General features: G+C 41.7%; 1 protein-coding gene across 10 annotated transcripts in view; it reads right to left on the bottom strand.

Annotated features, from left to right (window-relative positions):
• The window catches only part of dtnba (dystrobrevin, beta a), a 63,930-nt gene that overhangs the window by 14,432 nt on the left and 33,422 nt on the right, over window positions 1-16,076 (bottom strand). For 3 of the 10 annotated variants that reach the window (XM_036581119.1, XM_036581112.1, XM_036581113.1), the window contains exons 6-18: window positions 15,505-15,590; window positions 14,771-14,925; window positions 13,906-14,011; window positions 13,129-13,295; window positions 12,110-12,234; window positions 9,317-9,391; window positions 8,633-8,722; window positions 7,795-7,885; window positions 5,429-5,505; window positions 4,055-4,168; window positions 3,493-3,589; window positions 1,681-1,701; window positions 273-447 (exon numbers count right to left, since the gene is read on the bottom strand). In XM_036581119.1, the coding sequence (XP_036437012.1) occupies window positions 273-447; window positions 1,681-1,701; window positions 3,493-3,589; window positions 4,055-4,168; window positions 5,429-5,505; window positions 7,795-7,885; window positions 8,633-8,722; window positions 9,317-9,391; window positions 12,110-12,234; window positions 13,129-13,295; window positions 13,906-14,011; window positions 14,771-14,925; window positions 15,505-15,590 (1,379 nt within the window). The remainder of the gene's footprint in view (window positions 1-272; window positions 448-1,680; window positions 1,702-3,492; window positions 3,590-4,054; window positions 4,169-5,428; window positions 5,506-7,794; window positions 7,886-8,632; window positions 8,723-9,316; window positions 9,392-12,109; window positions 12,235-13,128; window positions 13,296-13,905; window positions 14,012-14,770; window positions 14,926-15,504; window positions 15,591-16,076) is intronic. The other 7 variants (XM_036581116.1, XM_036581114.1, XM_036581115.1 and 4 more) reach the window with 7 other exon arrangements.

Here is a 16,076-nt window from a genome sequence, read left to right on the forward strand (position 1 = left end):
TTAGCACTGGAGCTGTGGGGCTAATGCAGTTAACATGTAATGGAAGCTCCCCACCAATTAGCATCACTCCTCAAACCAAGTTTGTTCAGCAGCCTCTAATAAACCTGCTTATGTGGTTTCTGACTTACTGTGGTCTATAAAAATGGAAGAAACCCCTCAGAAACAACGCAAGCAACGTTTTTTTGGGATGACTTAACTTCAGAAACGTGTTGGCCGAATGATTTTTGACAGATTTTTCAAGCAGAATGAAGAACATGTTTTTTTTTTCTCACCCTGAGCAAAAGCCTCCTGCACGTCTCCGCCCACTCCAGCCAGAGAGTCCTGGGGCATGTGGGAGGGGGCGTGGCCTGTGTGGGTTGGGGTGGTGCCTGCAGAGCGTATGGGCATGGGGATTGGACGAGAAGAGCCTTGGCCAGGTGAGGTCTGAGGAGAGCCAGCTGCCTGAGACTGACGGAGAAAGAGATACGGATTATTATAACGAATATGCTGTAAGCATAACTATTAGGAATATAAAAATGCATCTGATGCATCGATCTGAAGGTGACGACTCAAACTGGATTAATAATATTGACTACAATAATAATCAATAAAATGTGCACATTTTTTTGCCAGGAAAAAAAAAATTCTCTGATTATTTTCTAAATTAAAAATCAAAAAGAAAGAAAAAAGTTAGTGTATTGTTTTCATTGTCTGTGTTTTGGAACGTCACTTCTTTTGTCTGAAGTCTGATATTCGTTCCTGAACTCTCACAGATACTTGAATATCTACGTTAGTCTGCATACACATCCCAAGTACATATCCGCAGGTCATTAAAAGGTGTGTTTAGCAGATTCTCCACAAGAGGGAGCCATTAGCACTTGCTTTTGTAAGCCTCACTGAAAGAGGGGAAACCCACACCAGCAGGATCTCACTAAAACATGTATGTTTGTAATTCTGTATATGAAATTAAATGTTTTTTAGGCCTAAATTAAACAGCTAAAAAGGTAACAGGCTACTCCAACAACATTCAGCTACCAGAAAATAGTGTTATATTAGTAGTGGTGCTATGAGTACTTAACAAATGCAGACTTCTACATTACATTCTGCTATGAAATACCAGGACACAGTACTAAAGATTTCTTAAAAATAACTTTGGAAAACATTTAGTTGATTTTGCTGATACCCTCAGATACCCTGATAACACATATTTTAGATTCTCTAATTCTCTCGGTCTCTCACATATTTTATTATTTACACACTCACACATACATTTTTGCCACATATTTATGTGTGTATTTACAGTGTATGCTTCCTTTTTAGTGTCACCTTCCAAAAAATAATAAAAAAATGGAAAAAGAAATTGCAATTTTTGATGATTTTTCATTTTCAACTTTTACACTGTGTGAAAATTTCATGATGAATGGATTACGGCATGCTCCAAAATTGTTTTGAATAAAATATCTTTACGTTAAGTTACATTAAAGCAAAGAACATTTTTGCCCTCTCATGTAAAGAGACCATTTTGGAGATACTTGTTATCTTTGGCCAGCTATGATATTTTTTCAGAATAGTAATTTTTTTGAAAGCTCTGCAAAATTAAAAAGCCCAAACTGCTGACTTGATTAATCATCAAAAAAGAACTAGTATGTGAGAAAGAGGAGACCACAACACACAAACACAGAGGTGTGTAAGGAAACTTACAGCCTGCCTCTGCTCCTCTTCCTACAGCGGACAGCAGAGAGGCGGAAAAGAGGAAAAGAAGAACAGAGTGAGAGAAGAAGAGATTAAAAGAATAAAACACACAGTCTAACCTGTTATTCAGAGGAGTGAAGAGTGAGAGAATGAATGAAGGAAAAGAAGTGACACAACCAGACATGAAAAGTAAACGGAGAGAGAGGAGGAGAACAGACGAGTTCAGACAGCTGGTGCCCTCTAGTGGCTGTACGTGTAAGTGTATGTATTCATGTGTGCTTGAACTCTAGTGAGTCAATGTGTACTTGTGTGCACTATAGTGTACTGCACTACTGCACTACTAATGTTTGTGAACACACGTTTATTGTCTTTTTAACTGGGACTTAATTTGAAAATTAATTTTCGGCAATTCTGTGGGGCCTGGGGAGTCTCCGAAAATAACAAACAAACAAACAAACAAATAAACAAACAAACAAACAAGATCCGATTAAATCCAAGTGTTTCTGGAAGCTAAAAAAACAGATTCTAATGCATGTTTCGTTACGAATTCTATGTCAGAAGCCAGCACCACTGAGCTCAGCCCTTTTGAGAGATGAATAATCGCAGCAGTAGCTGCGCATTTGCGAGTGATAAACAGCGTCATTGTTGTTTTCTTAACTGCGCTGCAAACAGACGTTTAAAGTGAAACAGTGTGCGTACCATGACACACGGCAACACACAGCATTCTACTGTTTAGCAAACTGTTCTGCATTGTGCGTCACATATACTGAGCTGTTTTGGAGGAAATCTTATGGTGATATTTTAAAAAAGTATTTAATATGTGAACAAGGTGCCAGATCCACTAAGGCTGGGCGTACAGTACACAGCTTAAACGGAGAGCATCACAAACTTAACGTCAGTTTGTCACAGAGTTTCCTGTCTTCTTTGTCGTCAGGCGCTCAGACTAGACGACAGGGCAAAGAGAGAGAATAACACACACAACCAGTTTGGGCTACGAATAAGAACTCAAACTCCCAGAACTCCTCAGATCACACGACACAAACAGAGCTGAACTTTCTGGACCTGTTTGTGCTTTTATGCGCAGCGAAAGCGCGAACTGGGGTTTAATATGTGGTGAGAAACGCTGATATCACAGTAGAGCTGAGCAAACTGGCAGCTGAGCTGAGACTGTAAGAGAGTGACGTGACGTCTGGATCCAACGTTATAAACACGATATCGACTCTTATCTGCCTGTGTTTTACACTCAGCTCTGCTGTCTCATGTCTGTTCATGCATGTCTCTTCGCCTGTTTCTCTGCTCTTCTAGCTCTCTGGTTGGCTGTTTGAATCACTCGTTGAGTGAATCTCTGACCTTCTCAAACTGCAGGACTCAGAAGTTGTAAACATGTTTGATAATATCGGAGGGTCAAAGATCACACTAACAGATCATCCGTCAGTCGCTTCTGATCGAGTTCCCGGCCGGAGAATCACTTCAGATTGTGAAAAATTGCTGCAAGGGGCGAATCGGGGTTAAAATCGGGCAAAAAAAATCGTATAGTGTAGGTAGTGTAGTGTGTAGTCTACTGTAGGTGCCAGATCCAGATCCAGATCTCAGGCCTTGTTCTCAACTATAACGGGTCCAATCACACAGTCCAACCAGTAAAAAACACTCAGCAATAAAAAAAAGAAACAAAATAAAAGGAGGACACCTCACAAAGGGTGGAGGGGGAGGTGATGGGGGGGGGTTATAGTGCAGCAGTGATGTCCACCATTGTGCAATCCAGGTTTGCTCATTTACAGAAAGCACGTTTCCAGCAGGAGTGAGTGCTGTGAGTCCGTGTACCTTCAGCAGTTTCATCAGCCCCTCTAGCTGCACCATTAGCTCCCTCCGGCTCTCCTGCAGAGCAGACATCCTCTGCTCCAACTCATCCTTCCTCTGCCTGCACACACACACACACACACACACACACACACACACACACACACACACACACACACACACACACACACAGTTACTCATTAGCATCAGTTATCAGTTACTACATTACCACATTATAACCTGTACTGATTCCTATCTAACAGCATAAGGGGTGTGGGGGGCTGCAGAAACCCTTCACATGATAAATTACTGACTTTTTGTTTAATGTTTCTTAATAAAACGAACTCTAAACAATGCGACTGTGGATATTTGTAAAAAGGCTTCTGTTATTTCACTGCAACATAAAAAGAAGAACCCGCTTGCTGCACAGATGGGACTCTGATGACGGTGACGTGAGGGGGTGAAGTGAGAGGTCAGAATGTTCAACGGTCTGAATATTAATTAAATTAAGCGGCTGGCCTATTAAATAAATAAAAACAGCTTCATAGATCACAGCTGCACCCCTCATATCCTGTGCTGGAGTCACCTGAGCAGCCTGAGTTCAGCCAGCAGGGTGGGGTTCTGCTGGGCTTTCTCTGGAGTGGGCTGGGACGCTTGTTCGTGCTCCAAACGCAAACGCTGGATCTCCTGCAGGATCTCCCTACACAGACACAACCACATCAGCTTTTTCACCATCACTTCAGATGAATTATAACAGTGTTATACTTTGGAAGAAGTATGATTAAAAGGGGAACTCCACCAATTTCTCAAAATATCTGCGTAATTTAATCATTAAGACGTAAACAGGGTCATTCAGAGTGGTTTGGTGTGAAATGGTTCAGATTTCTTTACAGTGGTGGTGATAGGAACCAGGAAACCAGAGTCTTCTGAGTTTATATGGAATGTTGATGATGGGAAAATAGTGCTAAACCTGAAAAAAAGAAGTTTTCTTTGGGGCCCTTAGAACTTCTTTTGCCTTACAACACACACCAAACCACTCTGAATGACTTCGGTCCAGTCCCATTTCCTATTTCTACCCCTACCCCTTGTTTTCGAGTGTCTCCTTGCCCCTTGGAACTGAGTTACAGGGGTAGTGGTTGAAATCTTCCCTCTGAAAAGGGACCCTCAAATAAAAAGACCATCACTTCATTAACAGCTACTAGCGCTGCTCTGTAGGCGACCCTGCCAGTCTGCAGTGACAGCAGAGGAGGGTAAAGTTCAGCTCCTCACTGCTGGGCTTTAGTTACATTTAGGGCATCATATGCCTTCAAAGAGGGGCAATTATTTATTATCACACACCCCTAATTCTTCAGTGATATGAAGCTGAAGTCAGATATTGGCCAGATTTTTATTTGAATTTTCCTGTTTCACCTTAAATGTAGCAGCAGTTCTGATGCCTGAGGTGCCAGAATGTAACTGCTGGACCATTTAAGGTGGAATGGGAAATTTAGCGAGCTAGCTGCTGAGACATCAGCTACTACTAGTGATTTTTTAGGCTCATTATGAAAAAAGGGACATAATACATTCAAACAACCTTAAACTAAGATAATAGAATAGTTACTGTAACTTTTTAACAGTTAAAAATTTTCACATTCGTGGGTTTCTTTGGTCTCTTGTGCTCCATTTTGGCATTTCTTCTTTTTTCCTCATATCACTCTGTTTGGAGTCTCTGAAAAACCTCCGTTTGGAGGGTCATGTAGCCCCAACACTTCGCCCTGCCCCTCTATCTCAACAAGAATCAGGACATCATACTCATAGAAGTAAACACACAAAATGGAGAGCTAAGGGCTGAGTGGTAGGGGTGAAGGGGTGAAATGGGATTAAGCCTTTGTTTACATCCAAATGCTTGAACTATGAAAATAGGCATTGTAGACATGCAGACCTCAGCTGTGCTGAGTGCTGTGTTTTGTGCATGTTTTACCTGTTTTTGTTTTCCAGTTCTGCTATTAGCTGCCGTTGCTGCTTGTTAGCATCAAAGCTGAGCTGCTGAGGCGTCTGCTGAAACAGAGCAGGACAGACAGTGGTGTCCAGATGAAAAGGCCTTTATACTCAGAGCATCAATTAATTATTTCATACACCTGCACAACTAATAACCAGCACACTGACCATCACAGTAAGTGAAACATTTTGACAAATTTCTAAAAGATTAGCAGCTCAAACTGCAGTTATGGTTTTTTTTTACAGCATTACAGGGTAACTCTGCAAAATTTCTGCATAATTAAATAGTTAAGATGTGAAAAGGTCCTTCAGAGTGGTTTGGTGTGAAATGCTCAGTTCTAGAGAAACTTGCTGAGTCAGAATTGTTCACAGTGGTGGTGATAGGAACCAGACATCCACCTCTAAAAACTCCCTCCCAGAAAGTTATTAAAGAAATTGATTGTAAATTGTAAATATGCTGCCTGATGTCTGTGACATATAATAGTTCTGAGATCAGATTTTGGCCTAAAACATTTTTTAAGAAACATTCATAGCGGAGGGGGACTTGCAGGGTGTTGTACAGCAAAATAGCCAAAAAAATTATTATTATTTTTTTTTTATTTAACACTATTTTACCATCATCAACATTTCATATATAAACTCCGAAGGTTCTCTGGTGGTTTTGGATAGTAAATGAAATGTCTATATCTGTGTTGTAGTCATGGTGACCCCTGGTTCCTATCACCACCACTGTAAAGAAAGTGGTAAGTTTCTCAAAACACTCTGTGTGACTTTGTTTACATGAACCATTGAATTATGCAGACATGCTCAAAAAAAGGGTGAAACTGCCCTTAAACACAGTGAAATTCCAATACAAACTGGTTTGTGTAGTTCTGATGTGAAAAATCATGTTCAACAATTTTGTGCTGTTTATTTTAGGTCATGTTTGGTGTGTAATGGCCTTAAACCCATGTTTATCTGCTTCACCGCACCAATTTTAACCTCACAAGAAACCTGATAACAAGCTGAGAGTTGAGTCAGGTGTGTTAGAGCTCAGAAAACACTGCCATGTGTGTTCAAGTGTTCAAATGTCCTTTCATGACAAGTCAGTCTGCTGCAGTCTTGAATGGGTCGTGGTTGTGCAGATGTGCTTCTCCTTGTTTATTCTGAGTGAGTGAGCTGGGAAAGAATGAGTGTGTATGACTACATTTGTGGATGTCTGGAGATGGAGAGCGACACTGTGGCAGAGATGTGCCTGATGATGTGTGTGTTGACTCTCCAATGTCTTCCATGTATCCTAAGGCTTATTTACTACGGGCTTATTTGACTGGGCAGTAAAATCACCTGACCTCAGTTTTCTTTACAGCAATCCCCAATTTGGTATGTCAATCACTAGACCTGTACAGTTTGGTACAGCATGTATGTTTACCTGACATGATTCTCTGGGGTGGAAATTCAAATCAAGTTTCGAGTCTCTGCCGTGCAAGTCCGAGTCGAGTCTAGAGCTTTTGCCATAAGAGTTTGAGTTCTGAGTCTCTGCTGTGTGAATTCGAGTTGAGTCTCTGGTGTGTGAGTCTAGAGTTTTTAAGAGTTCAAGTCTCTGCCATGTGAGTTTGAGGCGAGTCTCGGGTTTGCAGGGTTCAAGTCAGGCCTCAAGTCTGTGCCATGTGATTATGAGTCAAGTCTAGAGTTTCCAGGGTTCAAGTCAGTGTAGATTGTCTGCCATGCGAGTTCGAGTCAAATGTAGAGTTTCTAGGGTTCGGGTCAAGTCTCAAGTCTCTGCCATGCGAGTATGAGTCGAATCTAGAGGTTCTAGGGTTTGAGTCAGTGTCGAGTCTCTACCATGCAAGTACAAGTTGATTCTAGAGTTTCTAGAATTCAAGTCGAGTCTCTGCCATGCGAGTTTGAGTCGAGTCTCGGGTTTCTAGGGTTAGAGTCAGTGTTAAGTCTCTGCCGTGGGAGTTTAAGTCAAGTCTTGAGTCTCTACTGCCGGTTCGAGTCAGAGCAGAGTCTCTGCAGTGCAAGTCTGAGTCAACTCGTTTCTATAATTTACACCAGTGTCAAGTCTTCTCTACTGTGCGAGTCGAGCCTCGAGTTTCTCGAGTCGAGTCTCTGCCATGTTAGTTCAAGTCGAATCTCAAGTCGAATCTCAAGTCTCTGCCGTGTGAGTCCAGTGTAGAGTTTCTAGGCTTCAAGTCAGTGTCCAGTCTCTGACCTGCGAGTACGAGTCGAGTCTCGAGTCTGCAGTGCAAGCATGAATCGAGTCTCGATTTTCTAGGGTTTGGGTCAGTGTTGAGTCTAGAGTCTCTGCTGTGTGAGTTTGAGTCGAGTCTCTGAGGTACTGAAGAAATGTAATGGTCTGAAACTCACGGCTGCGTTGCTGGGGTCAGCTGCCAACCGAGCTGTGTATCGGGCGATTAGCCGGTGCTCCTCGTCCATTCGACTGGGACTGTCCAGCGCACTGAAAACACACACACTGAACTATAATACATAATAATGAAGCCGTCGTGAATCATAACGGTCAAAAATACACTGTAAACATACAGACAATGAGGAGAAACAAGTACTCAGCATTTTGCTTTTGTTATTTAATGTATTTCCAGTTACTTTGCACTTATATATGAAAAAATGATGTGTATTAATAAAAAAGTTTACATAAAGGTTAAAAACAAATCTTGTTCAGTGTTTCAGATTTCAGGCTTGGAGCCGCTGCACTATATCAGTGCTGTTCACACCTCGTTCAGCTCAAGAAGGGATTAATCAGCTAATAATATCAGGTATTTTAACCAGGAAACCACAGTTATGCAGTGCAGGGGTTTCAGGACTGGAGCTGAACTCTGCACTAACTGCACTAGCAAACTTACAGAATCACGTCTGTCGAAACACGACGTCGTTTTCCGACCCACAACATTCAGTCTGATATTTAACGTTTATGTTTCTCCAACAACAGAAAAATCACATGACTGAAACCCTGGGATAACTGGTATAACGTACCGATTCAGTTTTGAAAATGTATCTTGATTTACGTTTATGAATACATGCTTTTTTGTTCATAAGTTCAAAGTCAAAAGATGTGCATACATTTGAAGGATATATATATATAACAAAAACAAAAGTGTTTGAATACTTGTTTTCCCCTCACTGTCTCACCTACACACACACAAACACAAACACACACTCACACACACTCACACACACACACTCTCACCGTGGGCTCGTCCGGAGTTTGTCCACATAAGCTGCAATCAATGCGTGTTCCTCATTCATACGCTGAGCAGCAGCTATACCCTGCACGCTACTTACACACACACACACACACACACACACACACACACACACACACACACACAAGACAGAAACATAGAAAAGAACAAGTGAATGAAATGATGAATGAAAGAAAAACCTAATAATGTTTTTTTTTGTGTGTGTGTTTTATTCATGTGCGGAAGTCTGTTCTCTGTAAAGGAAGATTTACACTCTGACAGGCTCAACAGTGTAGAGTCTTCACTTACTTTCTGCTTTGATAGCAAAAAGTGAGAAAAACATGATAAATGTCAATCATACTCAATGAGTGAAGGACACAAGATGACTGGCTGGATGAAAACTCGCTAAAATGAAAACGATGACATGAAAATACACACTTCTGAGCACACACACACACACACACACACACTCACACACACACACACACACACACACACCTGTGCTGCTTACTCTCTCATGCTCTGTGTTCATATTGGTGGTTGACAGCAAACCAGATTTTCCATTGTTTTTAATGGAGCAGTGAGCAAAAATTCAGCCACCATCAGCACCGACGGCAGCGGTCAGCGGTCAGCAGAATATTCTGTCAAAGAACATCTCAACTCCTGCCACATATCTCCAGTGCACTCACCTTTTGATGGGGGTGTGGCCTTCAGAGGGGGGCGTGACTGAGTCATTCATGCTGTTTTGAACGGGACGGGGTGGACTGAGGAGAGAACACACACACACACACACACACACACACACACACACACACACACACACAATCTGAATATACTTTCAGTCGGGTGCAAAAGTTTGGCCAAATGCCATATTTTGTCGATTCTTTAAGTGTAAACTAAAACGTTTAAGTGAACACGTCCTGCACTGAGAACACACTGCTTTCAATACACAATTACTGCTTATTTGCTGAATTTAACATGATTTCCCAATACAGGGTGATTCAAAAAGATTCATCCGATTTCAAAGCGCCATATTTTTACAACCGTGAGGCTCCTAGGAACCAATCACAATCCAATTGAAAGAGGGGGTCATAGAGTTTCTGACTGTCAGTGGAAGATGGCTCCCCTCAGTCTGAGAGGAGATGAGACCCCTGAGCAGAAAGCGTTCTGCGTTCTCCACTTCAATAAGAGTGAATCCGTCATAACTGTGCAACGTAATTTTCGTCAGCAGTGAAGCTCCAACAGCTCAGAGCGTTCGTCGCTGGTTCCACAACACTGGATCATCTCCGAAATCGCACTGAAAGAGCCGTGAGCGCAGCGACACCCGACACGCTCAATCCAGTATGGGATGAGTTTGACTATGGTGTTGATGTTGTCTGTACAGCTGGAGGAGCACTTGTACAATTACATAATAAACTTTATGCTCAATTAAACCATTTACAGTTTACTGCATTGTTCTGTAATGATTTACAAGTGAAATAAATCATTTTGAATCAACCTGTACGTTAAAGTCAGCATATGAACATAAATTGTGCAGAAAAATGTCATATTCCAGTTTGCTCCCTGTAGAGGACGTGCTGACATAGTTTTACTTCGAAAATCAACAAAACATGAAGTTTTGAACAGGGGGTTCAAAGTTTTTGTAACATTCAGCCTTCAGTTCTGTGCTTATTTTCAGTAAACATTAATTCTAACATACTAACACTTATTATATTCATTTCTACTTTACTTGTATAGCACTTTTTCAGAACAGGCAGCGTCACAGAGCAGCGAAGTGAGCAACCAAAAGGCGACAGGGGCAAGAAAAATGTCCCTGAAAGTAACAACAAAACCTGGAGTCCCTCATACAGAGAACTCTGCCCAGAGAGAGCTGATCACTCACGCAGGACTAAGAGATAAAACAAACACAAAGTTAACAGACAGGCAAAGAGAGAGAGAGAGAGAGAGAGAGAGAGAGAGAGAGAGAGAGAGAGAGAGAGAAAGAAAGAAAGAGAAATAACATAGAAACAATACCACGAATACTGCTGACCCGGCTTCTGTTCTTGAGGCTGGTGCGGGTGAAAAGACAAACAAACCCTCCTCTTATTTCTCTCTGTACGACAGTGTGTCTGTGTCCCGTGCTCGACTGAAGGGACACCTCACTGACTACATCACTGTCTCCACGGAGACACAGCGCTCATGTGAGGGAAGTGTCCAATAGGAACTGACCCACTGAACTGACAGGACGGGCACCAGGGAGGGTGGGGAGGTGGTGGGTGCAGAGAGATTCCCGTCCTTGTATTCATTAACGCTGAGCAGACCGAGAGTCTTTGAGTTCGCTAAATTAATAAGCTCGTTGATACTGCGTTCCGCACATAATCCAATCACAAAAGCGCAGGCGTTTATAACCCATCAGAGCGCGGCGCCGTACATGTCCCATATGAATCACGTATATGTATCTATATGTAATAATACGTCCCATATGTATTATATATGAATGAGCACCTATTTGTAATACTAATATGGAAAATTGAAAATTCATACACCCTATGATAATACATACATATATATATATATATATATATACACATATACACATATATATGTATAGATATATATATATATAGGGTGTGTGTGTTTGTGTGTATACACACACACACACACACACACACACACACACACTATATGGACAAAAGTATTGGGACACCCCTCCAAATTATTAAGTTTAGGTGTTTTAGCCACATTCATTGACGAACACTGGCAGTAGAGGGTTGTACTGATGAGCTCAGTGACTTTAAACATGGCACTGTCATGGATGCCACCTCAAGTCAGTTCTGTGAAATTTCTGTCTTGCTAGATCTGCTAAAGGAGGAATGATGATATGGGGTTGTTTTTCAGGGGTTGGTCTAGAACCCTTAGTTCCAGTGAAGGGAATCTTAATGCTTCAGCACCAAGACATGTTGGACAATTGTACATTTCTAACTTTCTGTGAACAGTTTGGGGAAGAACCTTTTCTGTTCCAGCATGACTGAGCCCCAGTGCACAAAGCAGCTCCATAAAGGCCTGGCTGGGTGAGTTTGGTGTGAAAGAACTTGACTGACCCTCACAGAGACCTGACCTCAACCCAAATCAAACACCTTTGAGATGAACTAGAATGGAGATTGTGAGCCAGGCCCTCTCGTCCAACATCAGTGTCTGACCTCACAAATGCTCTTCTGGATGAATGGGCAGAAATTCCTACAGACACACTGCAAAATCTGTAGAAGCTTCCCAGAAGAGTGGAAGCTGTTAGAGCTGCAAAGGGGGACCAACTCCATATTAATGCCTATGGATTTAGAATGGGACTCATAAAAGCTCCTGTAGGTGTCCCAATACTTTCGTCTATTCAGTGTGTAAACACGCACACACACACACACACACATACATATATACACACATATATGTACATGTATAATGTATGTATACATATATATGGACACACACACACACACACACACACTTACACGATGTTGGACAGGTCGAGTGGTCTTTCAGGGTTTTCGGGGAACATCGGGTGAGGGGGCTCACGGTTCGAAACACACCCGAAAGATTTACTAATGGCATGGCTCAGCTTCTTAGCAGGAGATTTCTGCAACACACACACACACACACACACACACACACACACACACACACACACACAGAAAGGTTAAAGACAGACAGCTCTCTTTATAGAGGACGCTGTCTAAGCACAAGACTTCTCCATTTCTCCTTCCTCTTCTATTACACTGAAAAATCTGCGCAGTCAGTAACAGACTGAGTGAGGAAAACTAAACGCTGTCCATCTCTGAACATTCTGTCCTACAACTTCTTCATTTCTAATCAGCACATCAGCTGTGTTTGATCTGGGAATCCTGAACGATTCCATTACATCTTTGATCCGCGGCTCCCTCAGGCGCTCCAACACTCACGGTTCAATTCAGATCAAACATTCTTCTTAATACACACTCTACTGCAAAAAAATGTGTCAAAATATAATATTTTGGTTGAGTGAAGATTTAAACCCTACAGAGAACGTTTGGTTTCACATTAAACAGCTTGTCAATGTTTTTAAACTGTTTGAAGCCGTCAATGCTGAGTGGAACAACGTCAACTCTCTGTAAAAGGCTGCACAGAAATCAAAGGAATGAGCTCCCCCATCTAACGTACTGCATCTATTTGTTTAATCATTTGTTGTTAACACAAACCCACGCACTTGTACAATGACCATCCCCTCCTTTCCACCCCCTTTGAATTTCTTTAGATGCCTATTATTATTTTCATTCCATCCATATGTTATCTTCAAATACATAAACAAGTATGATTACTTACGTTAACCAGTGAGAGACGTTTGAAGTTAATAAAGCTTAAAATTCAAGCATCTAATCTTAGATCTGTGTTTCTAATGAAGTGGCCAGTGAGTGAAAGCACAAGGGAGGTGTTTCTAATGAAGTGACTCAGCAATATCAATACTGATTATTGATTATGGCTCACTGATTCTTACCCAGGACGACTGCTCCTTCATTTGGTGCTGGTCGCTATGGTTACCGCTGGCATGACCGCGCCAGAAGCAGTTCTGGCAGAGCTGATAGTTGAAGCACTGCTGGCATCGATACCGAAACCCAACCATGCCTTCACTACGACAGTACGAGCAAACAACTGGATGGAAGACTGAGAGAGAGAGAGAGAGAGAGAGAGAGAGAGAGAGAGAGAGAGAGAGAGAGAGAGAGAGAGATTTTAAAGGGGAATTCCAATGATTTTTCAAAATTTCTGAATATTTCAGTCCTTGAGATGTAAACAGAGTCATTCAGAGTGGTTTGGTGTGAAATGGTTGATTGTACAGACTCAGATTTCTTTACAGTGGTGGTGATAGGAACCAGGGGTCGCCATGACTACAACACAAATATAGCCATTTTATTTACTATCGAAAACCACCAGTGAACCTACACGAGTTTTATATATGTAGTGCTGATGAAGGTAAAATAGTAATAAATCTGGAAAAAATAAATTTTCTTGGGGAACTTTTTTTGCCGTGTAACACCTTGTAACTCTATTGTGACAATTTTCTGTGAGGGAGCTTTTAGAGGTGGACGTCTGGTTCCCATCACCACCACTGTGAACAATTCTGACTTGCTAAGTTTCTCTGGAATAGAGCGTTTCACACCAAACCGCACCGAACTTCCATCTTAACAACTTAATTACGCAGACATTTTGAAAAGTGGGTGGAATTCCCCTTTAAGGTCACTTTATAACAATAGCCAAAAAGTGTGTGTGTTGTTACCGCTCTCCACGTTAGCAAGGCGATGCATGAGGAGCAGCCAGACAAGACACTGAGGAGGAGGGTCAGCCATTATGGTGTCCAGAAACGTGTTCAACATCACTTTCTTCTGTTTAACACATACAAATATATGTTCATCAGCCACCACAATGTCCAGAAACATCACCTGCTCTTGAACACCTTCTCCACAAGGGGGAGCTACTAGCACGCAAGCACAAACACACACTTTCAGTCACAACTATCAAGACAGGAGGTGAAACAATTCGGATACAGTAATTCTGCCTTGATTGTTCACATTCATGTTTTAAAGTGACCCATATCTGGCATCAGTGTGAACAAACCAATATGTTGATTTAGGCTGTGTTCACATTACCAGGCTGAAGTGGCACAAATCTGATTTTTTACCCTAATGTGACTCAGATCTGATGTTTTCAGAGCTGTGTGGACACACAAATCTGATCTTTTCAAATCCGACCTGAGCCACTTTCATATGTGGTCCTAGATCGGATTCCTATCCGATTCGTGGCCATGCGACCTTAATGTGACGCTCAGATCGGAATTCATGTGCTGAACAGAAGTTAAAGCCTGTGAACGGTGGAAAAGCAGCTCATCTCACCTTTTTCTCCTTCGTCTCGCTCTAATAATGAAGCTGAGAGCTGATCAGAGTTAATGATCTTCTCAGCGAAGCTCGTTCTGCTCGTTAGTTTGTGCTGATGATGAACGTGATTCATTCACGTGACGTTACTGAGTAGGATGAGCTCATCAGGGTCATTTCAGGACGCCGGTTCGTCACATTAATGACAGATTTGAATCACCTACCTAAACGAGTGTGAACCATCGAGTCAGATCGGATTTGAGCGATGTGTACCTGCTGGGGGAAGCACGCGTGGGCAGAGTGTTCCGTGTAGCCGAAGGACGGACCCTCGAACACGGCGGACGGCAGCTTAAGCCCCTCCCTCAGGAAGTGATCAAATTTTGACAGAGTCATCGCCCCGTTCGTGTCCGAGATCTGAGAGAAAATATCTAACACACACACACACACACACACACACACACACACACATATCATTTAACTCAGTGTCCCCAAACTTTTGCATACTGTATGATATGATGAACTGTGTTTAATATGACCAGGCACAGAAAATAACAAGGTAAAAAGGGCTCTCTTCATTTTCTTTCATAATGTACAAAAAACATTTTAAATTATACTAAAATATACTGTTAATAATGACAAGAATGATAATAATAATAATAATAATAATAACAATTTATACTACAGTTATATAACACAGTTGTAACAGACATTTTTTAATAACCCAAAGATGTTAAGAATGAGAACACAGCATTTGTGCAGACCCAACACCAGTTGGCCTACGTGCATGTACAGTCCACTAGGTGGCGGTATTGCTTTACAGACTGGAACTTTCATTGACCTTTATCAGGAGGAGCGTTTTATGGTCCACAGTCATGAATTTAACCTGTCCTGGATTAGCATGCAGCGTAAGTTGCCATGCTGCCAATAAAAAAAGAGCTGGATAAGCAGGAAAAACCCTGCTTTGTGAGACGGACCTCAGTCGGCAGGTAACGAGAGTAAATACTCACAGCGCAGTTTATCCACGATCTTCCCTGCACACATTATAGCCAGCATCGCCTTCACTGAGAACACAGTCACCTTCCCCTGGCCTTCACTGCAAAACACACCGACACTACGGTCAGAACCACCTGCTCAACTTCAACAGTAACAAAACACAACAAATAAACACAAATACAGACTCGGATTCAGATTCAGATTCATTTACTGTCATTCCAGAACATGTCGTACATGAAAGGGAATGAAATGAGGTGCTCAGGTTCTGATTCGGGAAGCAGCAATAATAAAAATAAAAATGCACAATAAACACAAACATAAAACAGGAAAATAAATATAGAAATGTAAGTGTACAGTGAGGGGAGTGTGGATGGAAATAAGACTGAAAATCCAAACGATAAACAAGGTGACTGAGGGGGGCTGATATGAAACAATAATAATATATAATATAATAATAATATAATAAAAATAATAATAAGCAAATTGTACAGTGAGACGGCAACATTTAAGGTGGAACAGGAAATTTAGCTAGCTAGCTACTGAGATATCAGCTACTATTAGCAATTTTTACACTTGTAATGAAGAA

Source organism: Colossoma macropomum, unplaced genomic scaffold, assembly GCF_904425465.1.
Source record: "Colossoma macropomum unplaced genomic scaffold, Colossoma_macropomum, whole genome shotgun sequence".
In the NCBI taxonomy this organism is placed as follows: Eukaryota; Metazoa; Chordata; class Actinopteri; order Characiformes; family Serrasalmidae; genus Colossoma; species Colossoma macropomum.